At 41.8% G+C, this 25035-nt stretch overlaps 1 protein-coding gene across 8 annotated transcripts in view; it reads right to left on the bottom strand.

Moving 5' to 3' along the window:
• Positions 1-1282: 1282 nt before the first annotated feature.
• Positions 1283-25035, bottom strand: part of LOC126387604 (connector enhancer of kinase suppressor of ras 2-like) — a 45078-nt gene continuing 21325 nt past the window's right edge. For 4 of the 8 annotated variants that reach the window (XM_050040148.1, XM_050040152.1, XM_050040151.1 and 1 more), the window contains exons 9-22: positions 19714-19860; positions 18105-18238; positions 15602-15804; positions 15335-15424; positions 12936-13126; positions 12777-12825; positions 12469-12647; positions 12294-12367; positions 9787-9858; positions 9478-9545; positions 7635-7735; positions 7067-7553; positions 2514-2713; positions 1283-2429 (exon numbers count right to left, since the gene is read on the bottom strand). In XM_050040148.1, coding sequence (XP_049896105.1) covers positions 2382-2429; positions 2514-2713; positions 7067-7553; positions 7635-7735; positions 9478-9545; positions 9787-9858; positions 12294-12367; positions 12469-12647; positions 12777-12825; positions 12936-13126; positions 15335-15424; positions 15602-15804; positions 18105-18238; positions 19714-19860 — 2043 coding nt within the window. In that variant the 3' untranslated portion in view covers positions 1283-2381. The remainder of the gene's footprint in view (positions 2430-2513; positions 2714-7066; positions 7554-7634; positions 7736-9477; positions 9546-9786; positions 9859-12293; positions 12368-12468; positions 12648-12776; positions 12826-12935; positions 13127-15334; positions 15425-15601; positions 15805-18104; positions 18239-19713; positions 19861-25035) is intronic. The other 4 variants (XM_050040150.1, XM_050040154.1, XM_050040155.1 and 1 more) reach the window with 2 other exon arrangements.

Below are 25035 nucleotides of genomic sequence, written 5' to 3'. Positions count from 1 at the left end.
CCATTGTTCATACGGGACAACTGGATCAAGAATCTTGTTCTAAACTGAGGTCAATAAATATGAGGAAAGAACTCCTATCTTAAAATGTACCATTATGTGCAGTATCACAAGACAAGATGCGTATAGAGAGCTCATTAATATAACATCTATAGAGAAATGAGACTGTGGCTATGAAACTTGGCTTATTCACTGTGCTATATTATATTTTGCTCCATATTTGTGAAAGATTGTGCAAGGTTTAACTGAAAACAATAAACTGACTACACAGACAGATAAAGATACTGTAAAGAACACCTGACACCTTTCCAATTATCAGGATACTTATATGGATGCAACTGTTTCTAAGCAGAGGTGATCTGAGGCCCTGTCCTAACAGTATCCAGTTATCATACCAGGGACTCAGCTTAGAGGGGTTTAGAGAGGCAGCAGCAGTGCACTGTATAGTGCCTTTTTTGGAGGTGTAAGGGAGGTTATGTTGCAAAATATGCCAGTATGAGTGGCCATCAGGGGCCCCTTTTCCCCATTTTTTTTTCATGGGGCCTCAAACTGTTGCCTGGTTTGCCTCTCCTGATGGTGCGCCCCTATTTCTATGTGATTTCCCATCCTGCTTTGTGTACGGCAACTATTTTTTGTTATCAAAGTCATGTGTAAAAACTTGGCATAAAAGCTACTGTAGCCTTCATCCTCACACTGAATCTTCCCACCCAAATATTCCTGTTAAATAGAGTCACTGGCAGTCATCCAGGAAATCACAGTCACCTTCCCAACATCTAAACGTACTAATTCAAAGTTAATTTTGTGCTGTTTTAGCCTTGAAGACAGCTGAAAATGTCTTAGTGGCAGAGGCCATCATGCAGTGATGTTAATATGGATCCTGGTCTGTGAGGATGAAAATGTGTGTTAGTAACATGTGCAGGCCAAACATCAACTCCACTGTTTTAAAGACACCTTTGTGCACATTAAACCAGTAGAAGTGGAAAGATTTTATTCCTGTTACTTGTGTTTGCTTACACTGTTTCCTGTGTTTATTCTTTGTGGATCGTATCATTTACCATAACCTACAAAAATGTAATGTGTGAGTAAGAATGCCTGAGGCTTCATATACACTGTGTGTGTGTGTGTGTGTGTGTGTGTGTGTGTGTGTGTGTGTGTGTGTGTGTGTGTATAATATATTATTAGCATCCTCTGCGTCAGCCTTTGTTGGGATCTCTGGTAGGAGTAGCGTCTAAAAATAGTCATCTAAATGTGATTATGAGAGAAAACATGTAACAATGGGTCTTACTTGTGTGTGCCCATGCCATACTTTATTCAATAAAAAAGTAATGTAGCTACAATGTGGCACACTTGTGCAATGTCAGTCAATTTCCAATGGCATGGTAATGTGTTTTAGTTATACAAAGCATGCTTGTACATTAAACACTTAATAAATACAGTTATTCTTCTTTTAACACTTAAAAAAATCAACTTCTGCAATTTTCAGGGGCAAATTGTAAAATAAGTCTCAAAAACACAATGCGGTGGAGGAAGGGGTGGACACCAGTATTCTCCAGACCAAACGCACTCAGAAATACAAAACTGTTTTACAAACAATTAGGTAGACGGCATGCATACAAAAATAGACAACTATTCTGATCATTCCTTTGTATATTACAATACTAGTTCATTATTGCCCAGCGTTATATTCTTGTGCTCCTGTGTCGAGGAATAGCTTGCTCTCTATATCTTCTCTCATCTCCCTTGGAAAAGTACAATGTACATTCACAATCACTGAGGCACAGCACTTGATTTACAATTTGTATAAGTACCCCAAAACATTGTGTGGTCACTGTTGTTGTAGTCATGTAATATTAAATATATATATATATATATTTATATACTGTATATAAGCTTAACACCCTGTACAAACATGTCTTTTAATCATGCATAACAAAATGTTGTGTACATCCAAAATAGCTTTTAATTCCTCCGTCAGACCTTATTGAGCGGCTGTACACAACTCCAGCATAATGTTTAAAACGATTCAACAGAAGCGAAGGGAGGCGGCCATGCATGTAAGCAATGAGTTACAAAGCTCTCCGACAAGTCTTTGACACAGACGCAAAGTGCTCATTTGCCATAAACCCTGTTATTTAATCAAGCCAGACATCTTTTTTTTTTGCTTTTCGTAACAGCCCTCATCTTTTAAAGTGGAGAGGGACACCAAGTCTTTGTGCTCCTGCACGGTGAGCGAGGTTGAAGATGCTGTAAAAGGAAAGGATGATGTAGAGCCGAGCAGGTAAAGGGAGGTTTTTGGTGCCTTTAATCTCCAGCAAAGGGATGGCAGCTGTGTGAGGCACAGGCAGAGGCAATACGTTTGAGGTTAAATCACTGATCCTCACAGTCTACCCTAAAAAACCCAGTGACCGGTTTGTGTCTTGAAGAGGGACATTCTGTAAGGAAGTAAAGGTATTAATTAGTAATTAGCCAATAGAGCACACATGTATGAGGAGACACAAATGCTCAATATATATTACCTTAAGTGAGCTGTGGAGGATCCGGAGGCGATGAAGCTTGTCATTGAGCAGGGGGTCATTGACTCGGCGGACAAATGAGCGCTTGTACTCCAGGCGGCTGGCTGATCTGTGGTCAGCCGAGGTGGACAGACTGGTCTGCTCCAGAGCCCGGTACAAATCTCCCAGAGAGTCTGCCTGCATCCTGCAGTCTCGTCCATGGCCTGGCAAGAAGAACAAGCAATCATCAACAGAGATGTGACATTAAACTGAACTCAAGGATGGGATTTTTTTTTACAGCAAATTACAAGTTAACAGCCTGCCTACAGAGAATTGTTCTAAATCATCACCTTTTTAAACTAAACAAGGCGATAATTTAGAAAAAAATCTGTATATGCAGGCTGTTAACTTGTATTTTGCTGTTTAAAAAGGAATCTCATCCACCATATGAAGCTGTAGCTGTAGCTGTAACTGTGACTGCAGTCTCTCTCCGCCCACACATTCACACCAGCAGAGTGTATGCTACCTGCCCAGCGTGAAATGGCAGAGAGCCGAAGCTAACAAGTGACTTGTTAAGGGACTCAAAAATATTGCAAGTTGACACCAAGGTCAGCGGATCTTGAGTTACCAGGACATTTTTCTGGAAAGAAATGTTGTTGTTGAGCTGTTTCATGCTGTGAGTAATACAAATAAAACTGCATTCATCCCCCGGGGCTGTTTTAGTGGTGTGAGATACGTAAAGTACTAATATTACACTGTTAAAATACTTCAAGTGTGACATGTCAGTATAATAAGGAAAAGATTATTTTAAATATAAAAGTATAATCACTATAGACAAATGTACTTGTGATTACTCATGCATAATGTCTTATGTTAGTTAAGGTGGAGCTCATCTTACAATATTTTCTAAAGGGCTGCAACTAATGATTATTTTCATTATGGAATAATCTGACAATTAATTTCTCAATACATGTATGATATTTCTTTTTGGTTTGTAAAGCTTCAGAAAATAGTGAGAAATGTCGTCACAATGACCTCGAACCAAAGTGACATCTTTAGATTACTTGTTTTGTGGGACTAACATTTGTGTAGTTTCAAGTTGTGTAATTTCACAAGCAAAGGCAGCAAATTCTCACATTTGAGAAGCTTTATTTATTTAAATAGTTCAAATTCTCTGTTGAGCGACTAATCAATTTATTGACGAATTATTTCAGCTCTAATGATACTACATGCAGCTGGGTAGTTTCATCAATAACAAAGTATTTACAGGCTCTTCAAAATGTTTTGTATGTAAAATCTTATTTGGTGCCACTGTCAAATAAATGCAGTGGGAAAAAAGAGTATTTACCCCTTAACTGTACAACAGTGGAGGTCGAAATAAATATAATAAAATGGTAATACTCAAGTAAAGTACAAACACCTTCAACATCCTCTTATATACATTAGTTTAGTAAATGTGCTAAGTTAACATGAGTGGTTGCATAGCACTGCTTGCAAAAGATGTAAGACTGAAACTAGAGACTGAAACTATCTGCAAATTAAAATATGTGTATTTGTAATTTAATTGACCCTTTAGTTTAATCACAGTCAGTGCTATTTTAGTTTGTATCTTTTATTAGTTTGTATTTATATTAATTTTGCAATCTTTGATTTCAGTTCAGTTTAGTTTCGGTTAGTTTGCAGCGTGGGTTTGCTCATTTCATTTCATTTTCATTGTTTAAAAATGTCTATTTTTAGTTCAATTTTTCTGAGTTTTAGTAGTTTTTTATTGTTATTATTGACAAGATGGGGGTTAATTGCCAGGGGAAAGATTTAAGAAGTTCAGAATTGATATTTCAAAACAAACACAGCAATTTGTGAAGGAAATTGACTCCCAGTTACACAGACGCCCCAGTCTCAATAAACATATGCACCAGTGCCTCCTCGTGTTTTTTGTGTTGACAACTAAATGAAAACTAAATTTCCTGAATGATTTTATTTTATTTGAGTTTGATTCATGAGTACACAATATTGTTTCAGTTAGTTTTCATTATTTTTTAAGGTCTAGTTTTTATTTTTATTCCACTTCACTAAAATGTTTTTTCAAACCTAGTTTTTGGTTTAGTTTTACTTAACTGTAATAAATTTGCTTCTATTGGAAATAAGTCCCAATATATCGAGACACCAGGCTTTGCAAAAAATAAAGATTAATTTAAGCTAATAACAATTTTAAAGATACCAGCTGTAAACATCATACAAAGGAAGTGTGTAAAATGTCTTTTTTAATTCCTGTTTTAGTCGATAAATATTTTTTTTCTAACTTTATGAGAGCAAACTGTGTTCTCTCCTGTCTAATCAAATAATGTATACATGGTCTTCTTCCTCACAGGATGAACATTTCTGCTCTTTTTTTAATACATCATTTTGTGGTATGCCTCTTCATTATGGCATCCTCTTCAAGAAAAACACAGCTTGTACATCATTCTAATAAACAACCAGGACGCCTCTTCTCTCCTGTTTACATCCACTGCCCTCTGCTGGCATGATACGAACACTGCACTAGTGCTCTGAATCTGTTTGTCGTCACTCTATTTTGTGTTTTGGAAGCAGGGTGGTACAGGCTGAAGCTTTGGGGCTGTGCTTTGAAATGTATCATGCTTTATTTGCCGCCTGTTTTGTGTTTCTTTCTTGTCTTTACAGGCAGCGGTGGAGAGAGTGAACGGTGGAGCAATAGATAAATGAGGACAAGAAGAAAGGACCCTTAGGCGCGTTTCTTTATCCTGTTCAGAATTCAACATTAACATGGGCTGAAAGGATTCCTCCTCGCTTCACCATTCACACACTGCCGAGAGGCACAATGACATCTCGATCGCGCGAGAGAGAGAGAGAAAAAAAGAGAGAGAAAGAGTGAGCGTGAGTGTGTGCGAGAGAGTGGGCTGCCAAGATACATCACTATCAAATAAGACACTAAATTTCATCTCACTTAGGCAACTGCCCCGGAGGCCTTCGAGGGACGGCAAATGGGCTGGCTTCAAATCCAATCCAATAAAGCAATAATAGTGAGTATTCAACCTCTGACATTTGCTGCCTCTGACTGCCTGTTAGCAGCTTTAATAAAATAACTGGCGACAAATAAGCACACATGCTCAACACTGCAGAAGAAAAGACTGATCTGCGTGTTAAAATGAGCAGGAGAGGCCCCTAAGACTGGAGATTACAGGGTGATCTCAGTTATACTGGTAAATGTGAGTCACCTTGATTCCCTCTAATGGTCTACTGCAGTGGTTCCCAGCCTTGTTTGTGTGATGTGCCCCACGGCCCTGTCAGATTAGCTCAAGTTCTCCGTCAGCGACACCAAACCTAATGTTCCACGAATATTGATTTAGATTGATTTTACACTGGATGTTATTTAACATCCTTATTACATAAAAGTGGATATTGTGAGGCAGATTTTTGTACGAAAGACACAGTGATCCTGAAATTGTCCTTGTGTTGAATTTTCAGTCAAATCTGTACCAGTACCACTTGGAGTGGCAGAAGCTGGACATTTCAACAGTTTATTCATTACTTCTCTGCTCACTTGCAAACTAGTTTTCACGCAGCGCTTGGTGTTAGGGTGCTAGAAGTGACTCAGATTGGTGGGAAGCATGGCCTGTGTCGTTGGTCTATGATGAAAATCAGCCAATTTGTAGTACTGTTTGTGTGTGTGTGTGTGTGTGTGTGTGTGTGTTTTCCTCCTGAGCACACATACATGGATGCATTTTTTTTACCCAATCATAATTTATAATTTGTCAAATTAGCTGAGCTACTTAACATTGCTGTCCAAGTATCCATGACAACCACAGGAGTACCCCCTGCCTACACGTACGCACAAATGAATAGTCACCATTACGTGTATGATGTCGGGTTGCAAGCAAAGGTGTGTAGCTCCCCAAAAGTAAAGCCAAACCATCTCTGTCGCCCCCTGCTGGCTGACTGCAGTACAGGTGAATAACCCCATCCCCTCCATGTTAGCAGATGGAACATGAGCCATACTAAAAGATTACAGTACACGTCAAATACATATTTCCTAAGATGGTTTCCATCATTTTAGGTAGATCGTATCATGCTGGTGTGTGTTCAATTGTTCATTTACTGATAAGTTTGGTTTTATTAGTTATTTATTACCTAAAACGGGGATTCACATAATGATTGACAGCTGTGTGTGACAATCAGTGGTGCTGTTTGCAGTTGGGTTATATGGGTGTATGGGTGGGAAGTTCCGTGGCTCTACTTCACGATCACTACTGCAAATGGTGTCACCAGTGCAAGATGGCAGCGGCCATATGCAAGATATTTTGGTTTCATTTTTTTTCAGTGGGAGGAAGTGGACACACATCGTCCATGTTTATATACAGTCACTGGTTACAATTAATTTGTCAACCTTGTTTTGATAAATGACTTAAATTGTTGTCAGTTAATTTTCTATAGATCAAGTAAATGATTGGTTGACTGACAGTTTTAGTACCAGTGTGATACATAAATACACAGTATTCTCCATTTTTCTACACTTGTGGTTCATGTGAAAAGATGTGAAACATAGATGGTGTGTGTCTGACCACTGCCTCTGGGCCGGTCCAGCTGGTATTGATGGGGCTCCCTCTGATCCGATGCAGCAGCGGTAGCAGCCAGGATAGCATGAAGCCCGCTGTCCCTGGGTAGCGTGAAGCTGCGGGGTTTCCCTCCCGCGTCTGAATCGATGCTGGACCTGAGGGGCAGAGGCAGGGCCCTGTATTGTTCTTGCAGCAGGCTGCGCTGTGCGGGCAGGGTGGACTGTCTGCGGTACTCCATCGCCAGTTGGTCTCTGTCCTCAGACAGCATGTTCTCCTCCACTGGAAACGTCTGGAGGTAGTGCATCCTCGCATTGCTCTCCATCTGGTCCTGCCACGAGTTCCGGTGGCCGCTCGTCTTCTGCCCAGGGGAGACGCCGTTGTTGCTGCTGCTGCCGTCCTGAGGCTCTGAGTGGAAGTCGTCATGAGAGGAGCGGGACTGGAAGGTGTCAGAAGAGGAGAGGTGGCCACGCTTCGGTTCCAGGTAGGGACTCACCTAAACAATGAGACAATTAGCAAGTGAAAAAGAGAAGTTTCCAGCATATCTATCTACTGAACTACAGGCCGACAGACTCACTGAGGATGCTCTGGGATAGGTGTCATAAGGTGGTGGCGGACTGTCCTGTTTGGACATCGAGGTCATCTCCATGTCCTCGTGATCACTCTCACTCCAGTAATCTGTCATGAATGAACAGACTGGGTCAGGTTTCTATTTTTATAGCAGAATCAAAAACTCTTCTGCTCTGTAAATGCAGCATTATGGACAATGTGGTCACAAACATTTGTCAAAACAAAGCAGTTACACTCAACCAAGCGACCCTACACATTTTCCACTTCAAAATTTCAAATTTTTCCAGATTGAAATTTCAAGAAGACCTGAAACAAAGTTAAACAATATAATTTTCACAGTCTGTGCAGCATTGTTTATTCACTGTGTCCTTGAAAACAACAATGAACACAGCCATGCAGGTTTCCCTACGCAGAGCAGATAGTCTGTGTACTTTTCTGATAATTACATAACCACATTACACATAAATGTGCAAACGAGCTTAATACTTTGTTATTTGTGATGCAATTCAAAGATATCGCCAGGTTTTCTTCCAAACTAATTTGGTTACGAAAGTCCGGATTTGTTCATTTATAAGGCACTTAGGGCAGAGCTGTGTTGCCGGCTCTGACGTACAGGCTTGGAGGCAGCTCTGCGTAGGAGTGTGCGTTCAGTCACACGCCGTACTTTTTGCCTCGCTTTTGACGACATTAAGCTCGCTCTCGCCCGCACTCTCTCACACAGTATTTAGCATTTTGGCTGTGCCGGCTGCCTGCTCCGAATGCAATGCAAAACACTCTGCTTGTGTGATCAATTTATTTTTAGAAATTCTGAATTTTATATTTTAGAAAACAGACTAGAGGCTTTAGTCTGGAAACACAGATATTTTTCCATACTCTCTTTTCTTTTTTCCATACTTCTCTGGACCTGCAAGTTACTAGAATAAGTTTCCATACTTTTCCATACTGCGTAGGAGCCCTGCACACCTGTGTCAGAATCTTCCCACCTGGACTATAGCTGTGTTGAGACAGACTGAGGTTTGTCTACAGTTATGGGACTCTATAGTTAAATGTTTGTAGCTGATACAAAAATATTCCACATGTAACATTTATGACAATTTTAGCTTCTGAACTGCTGTGTCAGGTCAGAGAGATCAGCCGTCCCCATGATAGAGTGTTCTGACGCTGCAGTGTAGGCGTGGGTGTGATGTAAGTCCAGGCTTAGCTACTGCTGAGGCTGAATAAGGAGACGGGTGAATCTAAGATGTGAGAACTTCCTGTTAAGTTATCTGGAGGTGTTAAGGGTGTAATTTAGCAACTTGTCTGAGAAGGAAGAAGCCCCCTCTTCATAAAACAAATGACAAACCCGATCTCACCCACCCTCCTTTGCAGGGTTTCTACATAGGCTCCTCTAAATAGCTCAAGGGTAGCTTTCCTTACTTCCTGTCCATTTGTAAGAAGCCAAAGAACGACAGAATATGAAAATAACAAGTGCGTCTTCAGCCCCTAAAATTAGCATTTATATGCAGCACAAAGTAGAGATGCTTGAATCAGATGTGAAGTGCAAGTGAAACCAGGGAGAGGTGTTAAAGAGCCTCAGCCACTGATGTAGAAATAAGATTTATTTAGTCAATTCTCTGTTTGCATGTTTGCAGCATGTATAAGATGGAGCTTATACATGAAACATTAATGCTGCGAACCTGTGATATGGATTTAAAACCTCGCCAAGGGAAGACTAGGCAAAAGAATTATCCATGCGTTCATCATTACATATTTATATTAAATTTGTCAATCATGGTGTTTTATATAAGTGTCGACCTGCAACAGACGGCGAATCTTTTGCAGCGGCGTGAACAGTCTGTGACTAATCTCACCTTGGTCCTGACGAATTTTCTCCTGCTCGGAGTAGCCTGCCACTGCCATACTCAGACGACTCAGCCACCTGTGGGGGAAAAGAACGGTCATGACGCACAGCAGCTTGACATCCAATAGAACATTGTGTGCTCGTGTGCATGTGTGTGTCCCTGTTTGACCAATCACCTTACAAAACTGCTCTTTTCAAGGAGAGTGGGCAGTGCGGTGGGTAGGGGGATTCAATTTCCGGCCAGCAGGGGTATAAATGAGGTTGCAGATGTGGGATTGGGGGAGTTTACAGCATGACTATCACAGCCTCATTAACTCACCGGGACATGTCGTCTACATTTTCTGCTGCAAAGTAGAAGGTCTTTATCTTCGGATGGCAAGCCTTAAAAGCGCTGAAAGAGAACCGAGGGTATATTTAATCATATGTATGCACAAGAACAGGGATGTATAGCGCACATTAACATATGAATACACAAGACTGCCGAGGTAAACAGGCGCACGGTCACACATGCACACACACAGACACACTCAGTAATTCAGACTGACACAAAAACAGCAAGACTTTGCATCATGAGATAAACTGCTCTGCTTATTTTCCAGAGCTGTATGTAAGTCTGAGTCAGTTTCATTAAGAGTGCGTGCAAACACAATCCTGCACCCAGGAGCTGAGTGGCATGATTAAGCGAGATATACGAAGGTAAGCCATGATTATAAAACCCTTATAATGACTTTCACAACATCTGAATTTGCTGGCATTCAACCCATTACTGAACAATAAACCCATTAAATGTGCTAACAGCTATTTGTGACAAAGTACAGATTACTGTATACAGAAGCACATCCATTATCTGAACCGTGTTGAACTATGTGGGATTTGCAATTGAATCTTTAAAAGCAAGATTTGTCTTCCTTTAACCAGATCAGATTTAACTTCTCGTGATCTAAGGATCTGCTTCTGGATTTACTTTATGAGGGAGGAAATGCATGCAACACTCATACTCAACAAATGATCAGCCCTCCCTCTGGATACTGCCCTCAGATCCAAAAATCACTGATAAAATGTGACCTACACACCTCTTGTTTTACATTTTTAGCCAACTAACTTTTTGTGTTCATATGTGGGTGTGTGCATCTGTCTGTCTGCAGCTAATCTTGCATACTACTGGACCCATCGGCCTAACTTTTTTTTTATGCACATTTATGACTGTGTGCAAAACAACCTTTTTGGGTTAAGGTGAATCACAAATTTTGAAAAAATAATTGTATCAACTGCTCTGTTTTATACCGCCATTGACTGCTGATTCCTCACTCTTCTAACCCAGCTAGTAGGTGACGTACATACGTGACGGTCAGGCAAGTGTTGGCAGATTCTTTTGTTGGGATTTTCATTTTGAAGTTGACATTTTACATTGCTGGCGTTTAGGAATTGTTCCTGTCCAGATTTGCATGCCAAGATAAGACAATTGTGGTTTGAATTCATTCATTCAAACAGTCATCAGTGGTTGTTTACAACACTCAATAATGTCAGCCAGCGGCTGAAATGCCTTTGTTATTTAACTCATCACTTATGGTGGCAATACACTGAGCAAGTTTTTGGATAATATGACAGGCCAGCGTGCTTGCTGTCAGGAATTAATGTACACTGAATGCCTTTGTGAATTAATTTAATAATAATTGCACAGCAAAAGGCATTTCCAGCAATTAGCTAGGCTAAAAAATTCCTAGTTTTGTGCAGGCCACATTTTGACCTTAACTGTGGCTCAAAAAACTGGCATCCATAAAAAAGTTTGGTCTCATTTCATCCACTTCTGTTTTGCACACTGCTGGACGTACAGCCCTGCACTCCCTGTTCCCCATTCACAAACCTCCAGACACCCCTGGCAGAGATCTGCACTCCACTGAATGCACTTTTCTAGTTATAGATATTTTTTACCATTATTGCACTATGATAATTTCAGTCCTCTGCATCCACTGTTATTAACACTGCAGCTGCTAGAAGGTTTAATATGCAGAAATGATCAGTTACTGTTTCTAAACAGTAAAGCCAGCAAAAGTGAGAGTAAAAGCCAACCCCAGATTTACTCTTGTTTGGAACGAACTTTGATCGCTTGGCGTTTTATACTTTTTTTTCAGCACTGTGCCCACGGTTTTTGTAGCTTCCTCTGGGATGTGTGCTCCTAATGGCCTGACGCTGGGTGGGACCTTTCTATCAAGTCAAGACCTTACCTGCACGCTGTTACTGGCTGTAGGTGACACACACAGAAACATCCCAAACATACCAAAATAAGAAGAAAATCACAAAATATAAGCAGACGACAGCCTCTGGGGAAAAAACTTGCAGTGGGTATGAGTCTATAAATTGTATTTTAAGAAAGTCCTGCACAGTATATATTTGATCTGTTTTATCTTCTTATTCATGATCTGAGATTTAAATTAATACCGTATTGAAAATTATAACAAAGCCATAAATGTGCACATGTGCAGTCCTCCTGTCAGCATACTAAAATGTTGCTGGTTGATAGAGTTAGTGCATATTGTTTGTGAGTCAGTTGTCCTCTGTAAATTGTCCGTTTTGCATGGTCAGTTCCCTAAATTATTCAATATATATGCCAATGGTTTGCCTGCCAAGAACCAATTTACACAAGGTTACCTCTGTACCGATAATACATTTGTAGGACTGTATCTGAATATGCAACATGAGTTTCTGCAGTCATCTTTGTATTCAAGAAATTTGTTTCTAGTTTTGTCCAATTTTGAGGCCAAATGAAAAAGCAATGCAAATCTAAGACGCTTGATCCTTGGTGTTCAGGTGAAAATTGGTACTTACTACTTCCTTCTGCATTCAGTGGCACGATCAATCTTGAACTCTGGGAGGCTGACAAAGCCCTCGGCCTTCTCATCCTGTGACCAGTAACAGCAAAGTTAAATCACAGTGCCACATAATGAATGAAGGCTTAATGCTGCGAATTGTTCTTTTGTTAAAAAAAAATCATCATATTCACCTCCTCGTTCATGTACCAGTACAGGCACGTGCCTTTCAGGATGAACCAGTACTTCTTCCACTTCTGAGAAAAATAGGTTTTAGCATCCTTCTTTTTCCACAGCCACCCCTCACAGTCCCCCTGACCCAAGTCTCGGCAGGAAATCCGCCGCTTGCTGATTGAAGACATGGGACTTCCAGCTGCAGACGGCGGCAGGGGAGCAGAACAGATGAGGGGGTCAGAAAACACTCCTCGAGAAACACCTGCTCCTGTTTGGGTTTGAGTACATTTGAGCGCTCACGTAAAACTCCTTAAACAAATGCCCTTACCTTTACTCTTCTTCTTTGACCTTGACAGCAGTGAGGATCGTTCAAACACCTGCAAATTAAACAAGAATGACATCATGCAGAGGATACCAGTGCTGCTGAACACTTCTACTCCAGCTTATCACAAAAAATTTAGAATTCTCATTGACACAAGGGACTCACATGGTAGAGGGAGGCAGAGTCGGAGCTGGATGTGGACAGGGAGACTTCCATCTGGAGCGCAGGGACGAGCGTGTAATGGGTGGGGCTGCCTCCTCGCTCGGTCTTCCTCCTGTTCTGACTCAGGCTGCGCCCCAGCAGGAAGTCCTCCCCAGGGGTTTTATCTTCACTTGCAAAACGCATCAGGGAATTCTCTGCAGGGACACAACAGAGGCAAATTCAGTGCCACACACACTTGACGGAATTTAACTTCAGAAAATCTATAATTTACATACTAAATGCCCTGAACAGTTCCACCGAATGCATCTGAATCATAGTATGCTGCACCAATTTAGTAATCTCATTTGTCAGTTAAAGGTCCTATGAGTATAATTTAGAGGGATATATTGGCAGACATGGAATATAATATGATAAGTATATGTTCTTTAATCACCAGAAAATATAAATTGTTGGGGTTTTTTAACCTTAGACTGAGCTATTCATATCGACATAGGGAGCAGTCTTCGTCCACAGAATCTGTCATGTTGCACTGCAATGTTTATACAGTGGCCTAGAACAGACAAACCTAGCACTGGGTCTCAATAGGGCCTTTCGCAATTTCACATGGGCCACCGTAGTTAGCAGCCCCTCCGCGAGGAGCTGAACAGCATTGGAAAAACACTGAATTTTAATGTAAAACTGCTTTATTCAGTGTTTTTACCCATTTAAATCACCAGGTCTGTTTGTTTCGGAGAGGAGGAGACCTCTGCGGATAATTCGGCTCCTGGTAAAAACCTCCTGAATGTCTGGATCTTCAGTTATTAGAGGAAAAAGGTGAGCTAACATTAACAGGTGCAGGGCTAGCGGCCCATCTGCGACAAGCTGAGCAGCTTACAAGAAACAATGATTTTTAATGTGGAACTGATTTATTCAGTGTTTTTACTAGTATAAATCACCTGGTCCGACCTTTGTGAATAATTTGGCTTCCGATCATAATCTCCTGAACCATAGACTGTATAATAAAAATGGATGACATGACAGCTTCCCAAAAGTGAAGCCAAAACATCTCATTCGCTCCCTGGTGGCTGGCTGCAGTACAGGTCATAAAGCCCGCCACCTCCCATGTTAGCAGATGCAACATGGGCCAAACTAAAACTCAAAGAACAAGTCAAGTCAAATAAATTTTTCCCAAAGATGGTTTCTGTCATTTTCGGTAGTTCTTATCACGCTGATGTATATTCAGGTGTTCGTTTTCTGATAAGCGTCATTGTAACTAGTAATCTGATGTTAACAAAAAGGGAAATTGAGGGCATAATTGACAGATGTGTTTGCCAGTTGGTATGTTCACCATCAGTGGCGCTGCTCGTGATTGGTCAGACAGGTGATTGGGCAGGAACTCAATACTGGTAGAGATCGCTACTGCAAAGACTCTGGCTTCAAATGTTGTCACAAGGGCAAGATGGCAGCAGTTGTTTCTGGGACATTTTGGCTTCATTTTTGTACAGTGGGCTCAGTCGAGGTGCGTCATCCATCTTTATTTCCGGCTGATGTCCTGAATAATCACCACTAAAAGAATCCTCAGGAGCTTGGCTCATGGGAGACGTTTCAGCTGGTTGAAATCTGCAATCCTCACCACTAGATGCCACCAAGTGCTACACACTGCTGCTTTAACTTAAGTAATTTTGCATCTAGATTATGGATTTTAACCAAGTATTAGTTGCTACAACAGGAAATGTCACAAAACCGATCAAACCTTTATATAATCGACTGTAAGGCCAGTCAGTCGCCTTTAACGATCTCTCTGTCTGAGATCAGTGAATGCTGACACTTCAAAAGACTACCTACAGATGAAGGCTGTTGTCAGGCAGGAAGCCCTCAAAACTTCCAAATACTGTCTCTTGTAGATAAATATAGCTCCACCACGTTTTTTTGAAAAGCCCAAAGGAGAAACATATCACCACCATCCCCAGAGGAAACAAACACATCACTCAAGTCTTTCTTTGAGACTGAAATAAAGCAATTCAGTCTCCTCCCACTCCATTTACCACCTAGCTCGACAGTCACCAACAAAATGTGAAAATCTCAGGATATATTTCTACAGTTGCCAAAGCAACAGTGTACTTTTTATATCCAAACACAGAGAAACGGCAAAGCTGAGAGCGAGAAAGGGAGGGATGAAGAAGGGAAAAAAGGAGCAGTGATAGATTGTGAACACATGGAGGAGATCGAGGCACGAACTGATATCCAGCATGTTATCAGTTTTGACAGGCCAGCTCATCCTTCTACTTTTTGGCTGGGAGATCTGAGAGGGTGAGGATATTATGAGATATCCACCCACTCACCTCAGCTCCCTCTGTCCCTCTCTGTCTCCCTCCTTTCTCTTCCTCCCTTTCTTTTTCTCTCTCCCACTGCCTCCCACTCACCTCTCCTGCTCTCCCTCTTCAGCTTGGCCAGGTCTTCGTTGTCTCCCACCCAGTTGTATTCCACCGGCATTGAGATGGGCCTCAGCCTGCCTGCAGCAAGGAGGCGCACGGAACGTCAATATCACACAGCTGCCCACACACACATCAAACCACCGCAGACGTCTTAAAAAACATCTCAAAAGCATACAGACGTCACATTTGCAGGGTTTTGAGCTCTTGGCTCTCACGATTACAGCAGCACGTCCTCAGACGAGGCAGAGGTCTTACCATAGGTGGGAGTGCTCCCCCTGCGGACTGATGACACCTCTTGATTCTGGTCGTACTCGTAACAGTACAGTATAGAATCTTCCTCCACCAGAGGAAATCGCCGCCGACACTCCTGGTCCAGGTAGGAGTTTGGTGACTCAGATCCCTCTGCGACATGGCCATCTGATTGAGGATCGTCACCCGACAGATTTCCTTTGTCATCTCTATGGTAACGGAAAACAGGAGGTATTTTTATTGTCAGTAAAGACCCAGACTAAAATTAGACAAAAGAAACAATGCCGCCATCAGAATGTACTGTAAGGTGAAAACATCTTCACATGCAAACTGCCAAAATCAACCACAATTTTAGTTTAAAGGAAAAGGCCAGCAATATCCTATATCTTTGTAGTTGTCAACATATCCCATAAAAAGCTCAGAACCAACAATGTGTTAGCCCATCTGTACTTTGCCACCTCTCCAGCCTGTCTGTGGCCCTCAGCCCCGAGCTCCTTCGTTAACAGTTAGAGGAGATTGCAGATATATACTAAATAATCCAGAAGTCATTAGTGTATTTGTTGGGGACTATTTTCTGCTGCAGATTAATACACATTTGGTGCCCTGGTGAGTGTTCACAGCACAGTGTATTTGGTGTATGTGTACTGACTCAAAATAAAATACAGTGTCCATATTTAGGGTCATAAAGGAAGATGTCACCCAATGCAGCTGTGTGACTCACGGATGTATTTATAATAGCTGAGCAGTTTATTGGGTTTCTTGGTCTTTTCATGGGATTTGTTGAAAGAATATTACCAGACCTTTCCTGGAGGTTACAGTAAGTGAAGCTACAGCCACACTGGCAGCGCAACACAGCGGCATTGGCGTGGAGAGGTGGGTGCTGAGAGTGCTGTGCACCCCCTGTTGAGAAGGGTTGCAACAACACAGTCTGTAAATAGTTGGCTATTTTACCATAACTATCTGAATATTTGTTTTAAATTCTTACTGCAAAAGGTTCAGAAAATAGAAAAGATGTTTAAAATGCACAAATGTAATTAATTCATCCGATCTGAAGACAGTGCAGCCAACTTGGCGACTTTCTTGCTAGATGTAGCGACTCTTCAGACCCTCTTAACTACTTGAAAAATATTTCACTCCCATGCATAAGTAATCACAGTCTACAGCTCTTCCGCTATCAGCCCCCCCCCCCCCCCCCCCCCCCTCTCTTCTTGTGCNCCCCCCCCCCCCCCCCCCCACTCTCTTCTTGTGCCGAGCAGTAGGTGTGGGACAGGCAGGAGGAGAGGAGACACTGCTCGTCATGGAAGTTCAGTTCCTATGTTTACTGTGACGCTCTCACTGTCTGGATTGGAAGTGTCAGAGCTCTCATGCCATTCAAATGTTTTGTTGAGGATTCTTCTACTGAATCTAATCCAGCAAAGTTTTAATGCTTCCATTAATGCGCAATGACGTCACCAATATGCAAACAAGCACATGACGGCATCCGGCTACCTTTTGGGTGAGTTATTTCTGACTACTTTGATCTGAATGGAGCTGGCAACACTGTCTGATGTGACAACGTCACCACGTCAAGTGAGGTAAAAGTGCAAAGGTCGGGGTCAGCTAAAGAGAGATTTGTCGTAGCAAGAGCGTGGCTAATCAATAGCGCTGACAGGCTGACAGTTATGAAGCTGCTTTTTAAATCCATATAATTAGGCCACTGGGACATGAGGGACTTCCATATGATTTGCCCAAGGGACATGACGTAAGTGGTTTCAGCAAAGCGACAACTGGATGTTTGACACTATTTAAAATAAAATATTAGGTATGATGGCACATGCAATTCAGACAGAAATTGAGTCTGAAGCAAAAGAGCGCACACTGAAGTGGAGGAGCAACAGTTGGATCTGACTGAGAAGCGGAGGACACTGTCAGTAGACAGCCTGTCACTCAAAGCAGCCAGCCCTTTATGATGCGTAACTTTAGCCTAAATAATAGGCTATGTAAACGTGGGAAGAAAATTCACACCCTGTACAACTGTCATGAATGTTAAAAATTAATTATGGGGGCGTCGGTAGCGTAGCGCCCCATATACAGAGGTGATGCCTCGCTGCAGCGGTCACGGGTTCAACTCCGGCTTGCAACCACTTGCTGCATGTCATCCCCCCACTCTCTCTCACTCCCCCATTTCACTCTCTCCTGTCAATTAAAGGCAAAAAGCCCGAAAAAATAATCTTTAAAAAAAAAATACTATGGAGACCAAAACCATTTTTGCACCAGGGGATTAACATGTTTATTTCTGTGGTAAATTCGGGCATTTTAACATGGAGGTCTCAGGGGAGTGACTCGCTCCCAGAGCCAGCCTCAAGTGGCCATTTAAAGAACTGCAGTTGCTGGAACTGCCATGTTGACTTGCCCCTGAGGTTGCCATTTAAAATCACTGCTAGTGGTCAAAAACTCCACATAGTAACTTTATTTAGTAAAGCAGGTACCACTGGTGAACTGTGTGTTTGATGTGTAAGTGTGACTTCACCTGGGGGTGTAAGGCTCTGCTGGAGGAGGTGGGATGTAGAGGTCCTGCAGGGCACAGCTACTCCTCCTGGATGGAGTGCTTAAAGTGCTGGTAGGCGTGGCGACACTGCTGCTGGGGCTCTGAGGGAAGATTGGCTGTGTGTGAGTGAATGTGTGTGTATGTACGAGCGTGTGCGAAAGAGAGAGAGACAGGCAGACAGGGAGAGAGAGAGGGAGAGGAACAGTTACAGAGATTGACACATAGAAAATTTGGAGTTCACAGCAGTCCAGTCAGTTAGTCAGTCAGGGACCATTTGTTCGGTTCAGGCTGTGCTGCTGAGCATCTCAAGCGTGAAATGAGCAGTGTACTGTACGTTTCTGATGCTCCAGTTCTAACTAGTGCGCACAAGAAGACGGGTCGGTGTGCAGTCTAGTTGTCCCTCTCATTCAGGTCAAGGAAAATCTGGTCATAGCCTACATAGTCTATTAAACAGTACATGGAGATGGATTGCTCCTTGTTTATTTGTGATGCCTCAATGACGAAATATGTATCTAATATCTTTTTAATTATCTTCTTGTCACATTTATGATATCATAATAGGAAGCTGCAAAATCATCAGTTTAACTTGAACAGTCAGAGAGATGTAATCCAATCACAAGACGCCTGTTTTGCAGTGATAAAACATGGACTTCCAAAAAACACTTGAGAGCCTGTTAAATGAGAACGAAGTGAAAATCTTTTAACAAAAGAATACTAATTTGTCACTGCTCAAACTATGCTAATATGTTGCGTAACTCACAGCTGACTAATATCAGAGATGTATTATCGGGAGATGTGCTCCATCATAAGACCATTATGTGTGTCAGAGCTACTGCAGGGCTTCTACGGCACCATGTTCTTTTCAATAACTTAACAGACTATACCTTGACATTGTTAATTTTAGTCACATCTCAGAGCAGAAAACATTAGTTTCTATGTTCTTTTTCCCCCTTTTCTGTCCTCTAAAATGCCAGAAGGAGAGCAAATTCGATTTAGGTGGCAAAGAAGAAGAAGAATGAGGATGTGATGTGAAGGGGGAGGAGGCTGTGCAGGACTGCGCTTCAGGGCCTCAGGGGGGAGAAAACATTTTCTCTGGCCTAGGACTCAAAGAAAGGCTGGGCTACATTAATACACATCCCTCTCATTTCCACCCTCTCTGGCTCAAGCACACGATCCTAATAATATGGTTGGTTTGGCCGAAGTAGGACAACAGATGCCACTGAGGGCTGAAATGTCGACTTGTGAATGAATGATGCTGGAGCTTTCGACCAATTAGTAGCAAGTTGTAGAATACAGTGCAAACCCCATTTAACAACTTACAGTGTTACAAAGCTAATGTGTGTTTCAGGGATCTTGTTTTAAATTGCATCCTACTGTAAAAGTGCCACTGTAATTTAACTCCATCTAAACTTTATATTCTTATATTTTGGTCTTTGATGCACTGATCTGGGATTTTGGTGTCTCGTGTCCAGAGTCTGTGAAGTCTTATTTTGAACAGACAGAAGCACAGAGACACACACGCACAAGACATACCTACACACAAACAGGCATGCACAAACATATCTGTGGGGGATGAATGCAGTAATCATACTTGCAGAGCCAAAGGTTTCCATCTCATGTTCTTGAGCAAAGCAGGGGTTGATGTAAGCGTGCTCTGTGGGCGTTTCTTCAGCGTCAGGGTGACACCTGCAGGGTCCCCACGCAGCAAGTTCACCAAGTTCTTTAGCTGCCAGCCCACCTAGCAAACAACAACAGCGTGATGAGTGTTTCCACAACACACGGGCATCCCCGTGACTCAGACAACAGAAATGATAAGCTGATTTTTCAATGTGAAAATACAGTAAGTGGCTAGTATGGGGATTCAATATCTAGTCCGATTGCTTTTCCTAATGTTCTTCACCAATCAAAAATCAAATTGTCTAACCTTGACCTTACTGACTCTAATCTGTGCAAGGATTCCTCTACTGAAGGGTGCGATATCTGTGCTTTTCCCTAAAATCTGAGATCCAAACATTCACCAAGCAAGCTCAATAAGTCAATCACTGTATCGACGGAAGAACAGACTGTGACACAACACCAGCTAAGAAACCTGAAACCTCCAGCACAGAACAGACTTATCGGTACAGAGAGCAGAGTTTGCATTAACGTAGTTAAAGTTTTGACAGCAAACACGGTAAAGAGTGCAGTTTTTTGGATGTAAACCTGATCCCTTGAGCTTCCTTCCACTATCTACCAAAAACCCAATTGTAACAGATGATACTGTATGTTTCACAAACACTAACACTATGTCAGCCACTGCCAGTTAGCCTACAAGCTAACAGGCCAACGAACAACAACAACAAAAAAACAACACTTTCTACTAACCACTGATATGTCTGTTAGTTGCCTATTTCGGTGTACAAAAGACTCCTCATCTAATGGTACACGTCCAAGGGCGCCTTTGGATGCTAGTGGTCCAGGCCCCCAGGAAATGCTCCAGGCTTTGAAGCCAATTTTCATAGTGGCGAAACAACTTCCGAGCCAATCACGTGATGCTATTGGGCCCAAAAAGTCTTTTTCCCCACTTACTTACATTATAAAAGAGATGTCTGTAAATCTGTTGATACATTTATTTTGAGTGTTACAATCCTTCGAAATGACTTGTTTAACTATCAGGATTTGATCCATTCAGTCAGATAACATTTGGAAAGTCTAGACGAGCCACAAGATAAAATTGTTTCATCCCCACTCAAGGTAGCGGAGCACTAAACCAGAGGTAGCTAGCTTGGCCGGCGGAGGTCTCTTTTGCACTTGCTTTATGGGCCTATTGATGCTGAAGCAGTGCCGAACGTCTGGGTAATTTTACTTCATAGTTTCTGGCCTCGTGCCACTGAGCAACGTCCACAGAAATGAACAGGGTCCTGCCTCCAACATTGTATCCAGGGCAGGTATAAGCCATGCAGATGCTGTACTGTTTTCATTTTAGATCAACATTAGCCATGTTTCCATCAGCCTGTTTAGATGCACATCTAGAAGTATCGCAAGTATCAAAAATTATAATGGAAACGCCAAAATTCGAATTAAAATCCCCTGATTCGCACAAACTAAAATACGCTCGCTTTAGCCGGGTTTTGGTTGATTTGAAAAAATGTTGATTCGCAAAACGGGGGATGGAAACAGTTATGTTCGAATTAAGTCTGACGTAGCGCACCTCTCTTCATGATGATATCCACACTCTGGGTCGGGAAGGCGGTAATGCATTTACAAGCTGGTTGCCAACTGCCAGAAAACGTAGAAGAAGAAGAATGCGAGACTTTCCAGTTCTGCGGAAAACTCGCGCGAGTTCATAGTTTTCACCAAAGTCCGTACATTAAATGGAAACACACAGAATTCGTATTTCTTTTAATGCGCATTTCCCAATGATTCAAATCACTTTTGGATGGAAACATAGCTATTGGTGAGTTTAAAAGTTTTTTGGGAGTTTCCAGAGGTGGCGAGTCGTGCATGATGCCCCTGATTTGCATAAAGTAGCCTAGATTCAACATTAAATGCAAATGAGGAACAGAAGCTCTGCCCCTTCGAAATGCAATGCAGCGCTACCGGAATGCCTTGCATGGCAGCTTATGTAGACAATTAATGGGAAGGGTGGAAATGACAGATCCTGTGGTGATGTACCATGAGTCTGTGTCTGACTGAGGCTCAAACATGTACCGCTGAATCTCTCTAATGTTTCCTCTAACAGTAACGCTCGCCATCTTGATGCCTACTTCACAGGTCAACCAAGTGCGAGCAGCACTGGAGGAGGCACAGGCGAAACTTCCGCAAGAAGATTTCTCAGTAAGGGAGAAAGAGTAGATATGCTTCCAGAGATATTTATTCCAGAGATTTCTATTATGTGAGAAACCATGTTACATAAAATGTTAGCATATTACTTAGAATGTGTCTGGAGAGGGACTTTAATACTTGGATGTTTCCTTTCACACATGATTTGGGTGACTTTTTTTATGCCTATCCCACTACTGTGCTGTTGTGGTCGTTATTTCAATAATTCATGTGGATCCTGATGGTTGGAAACTGCAGCAGAGCCTCTGAGGTTTGTGTTGATGAAGATGCTAAATGCAAAGTTGGATGCCAAAGGGCATCTTGTACACCTCCCGTGATATCAATCTGCAGGAGCTGTCATGCCCCGATGTTGTGTGTTATGAACAGCTGCATGCCTTGTAAATAGTCTTTAACCCAGTTTTGATGACATTTGGCACTAAAAACATCCCGCCCAGAGAAACACAGTCTGCAGCTGAACCAAATATGCCAGGCCCAGTTTGGGAAGGAAATATCCTCTCTTGCTTGGCTGACTGCACTGAGGTTCAGTACATCTCGCGTATTCCAAGCAGCATGAGAAACCGGGCATTTTTCAGGCACTGACCTAGCAATCACTTTGTTCCTTTCCAAGTAATTTTTCACCTTGACAGCCACTACACAGAAATTCTGCACACAGAAAGTGCATTAAAGAGACAGACAAGCTGAAACAGACACATAACTCCAAAGCTTGCTTTATTCTATGATAAAAAAGATTGTTTGGTTGTGTATAGCCGAAACAAATGTGTTTATTTAAAGCAGTGAAACCTGTGATTTTTCAGTTTTTTTTCAAATATCTATTGCTTTATCTTGGTTAATAAATGTTCTGCTGTGAGGTGTTTCTGATGATATGTCATGTCTCTGGTCTCTTCTTTTTGTTTCATTTTCTTCGGGGGATTCTGCTAACACTCTCCAGTGTTAAATTTATTGTTCTTTTTATGTGTTTGATGCCTTCCCTATTTATTGACCTGCACCAGAAATTCAATCTATTCTTGCTGCCTGGAGTTATTTATGTCTGACATGCTGTCTTTTTTTTTTTTTTATAGCCTTTCAACGCTGTGCTCAATAGCCCCAAATAATTTGCCATTTCTTCATTCTATTCTACATGTGTTATTATAACACTTTCAGAGTTAATCACAGTTTTTGCCTCAGAGGATTTTTCCCTCATTACTTTCCTTTGCCTCAGCAGCCATTGTTATGTCTGCTTCTTGTGGGAAGGGATGCTAAAATCCAGTGAACTTTGTTCTGTGCCTTACTGCTGGACTTCTCCCAGCTGCTGTCATTATAAATCCCTTAACTGTTTCAAGCATCTCTGTTTTTTATTTGGTATTTTTTTAACCTTGATGTTTGTTCTAGCATCTCTCAGGCCTGAAGACTGTTTTTATTTGCTCGACTGTTAATCCCCTTTTAGTCCTTTTCTCCTCTGGTTTCTTAAGTTGTTGTAAAAAGAGATGGTGCAAGGAATTCTGGGCCACCACAGACACATCTAGTTCAATGCAGCATCGCCTTGTATCTCCAAAGGTTTCATCGTGGCTAATGCCCCCCCTAATGGGATGCTCATGAACAATCACCCACCATGAATTCATTCTCAACTCTGGGCCACACTAAATTAAATGTATTATGATTGACAGTGCAGTTCTGGATCAGCACACACGTCAACTGAGTTTACATATTGCCATCACCCACTTAAGCTGTCAAACTCACTCAGCTGCTGCTCATTTCCGGAACGGCACAACAAGACATCTTTCCATCAACACCACCTCCCCTGCATCCACCTGCAAACTTTGTCCTAGTTCCATGTACTAATAATATACAGTAAATACAGCATCATAATCTTCACTTCGTACTGTTTTTTCCAGCTGGTACATGAGAAATGAACAAACATTAATAAACATTAGATGATAAGACATGTCCATCAAGCTGCAAATTTAAAGCACCGCTGCCAATCATACCAGGAAAGCAAAATGCTTCATGAAATGTAAAGCTGTAATTACTTACATTAATCAAGACCCTGCTATTGTGCATGGATGGCCGACTGACTTATCATTAAAGGAGCTCTTTAGCAGTGCTTCCCTTTTTCCTTCAGGGATCGCTTTTTTAATCACTGAGTAAACTGACAACCCCCGAGTAAGTTACATGGACATTTCATAATTTACTAAATGCATAACAACAACAGCACAGACACTGATAAACTGTACAATTGATCTAAAGAAATAAACAGGTGTTTTCTGTTGTTGTTGTTGTTTCTTAACAATCATAAATACTTGTACTGAATAGGCTCCATTTCTAACAAGTTAAGTGTTGTCTTTCCTCACATCACCCTGATGCTTGGCCATTGCTCTAGTAGCTCTTTGGTTGTTTTAACTGTATTCTTTTCTAATGAAGGACGAGACTGTTTAGCAGAGACGGAAGACTATGTGACTACGGCCTGTGTTCAGGTCTTCATCGTACGCCTATCCTGTGACCTTTTAAATGAATGTCTTGACTAATAATCTAAACTTTAAAAATAACAGCTTTATTTAGTTTTCTTTTGAGAAACGGATGAAATGCTGAGATACAGGCCTACTGTGAATTTACTGTAAAGTCTTCCTAAACCCCTTAAAATCAAGAAGGCCTGGCAACCCCTAGAGGAGTTGGGAACCAGTGCTCCATAAGACACTCAGGGCTGAATTCACAAAAGGATTGCGTGGCTTTTGCGGCCGCTAAACCGGTAAAAAAGGAGCAAACAGATATGGTCTAATTCACAAAGCACGTGCAGAGGGTAAAATGCTCCACTACCTGCGCTGTCAAGCAGATTGTGTCTCGGTGCTCCGGTGTTATTTGCACGTATTTAAATGAGGTAATATGCATATATTTGGTGGAAAAATTGCCCCTTTCTATGCAAATGAGCCTCATTGATAAACAACGTCTAATTCACTAACACCAGCGCTAATAGCCACACGCAGTTTGAGTGAAGTAAATAACGTCTTTAGAAAGCTGGTGCAAACTGGGCGCTCCTCTGTGGAAGCCTCTCACCCAGACTTTCCAGTGATCGTGGCAGCAGTGATCGTCTGTTAAATCAGTCTGTAAATGATATTTT

Source organism: Epinephelus moara, chromosome 3 (genome assembly GCF_006386435.1).
Source record: "Epinephelus moara isolate mb chromosome 3, YSFRI_EMoa_1.0, whole genome shotgun sequence".
Lineage (NCBI taxonomy): Eukaryota > Metazoa > Chordata > Actinopteri > Perciformes > Serranidae > Epinephelus > Epinephelus moara.
This window is presented reverse-complemented; position numbering and strand designations above follow the sequence as displayed.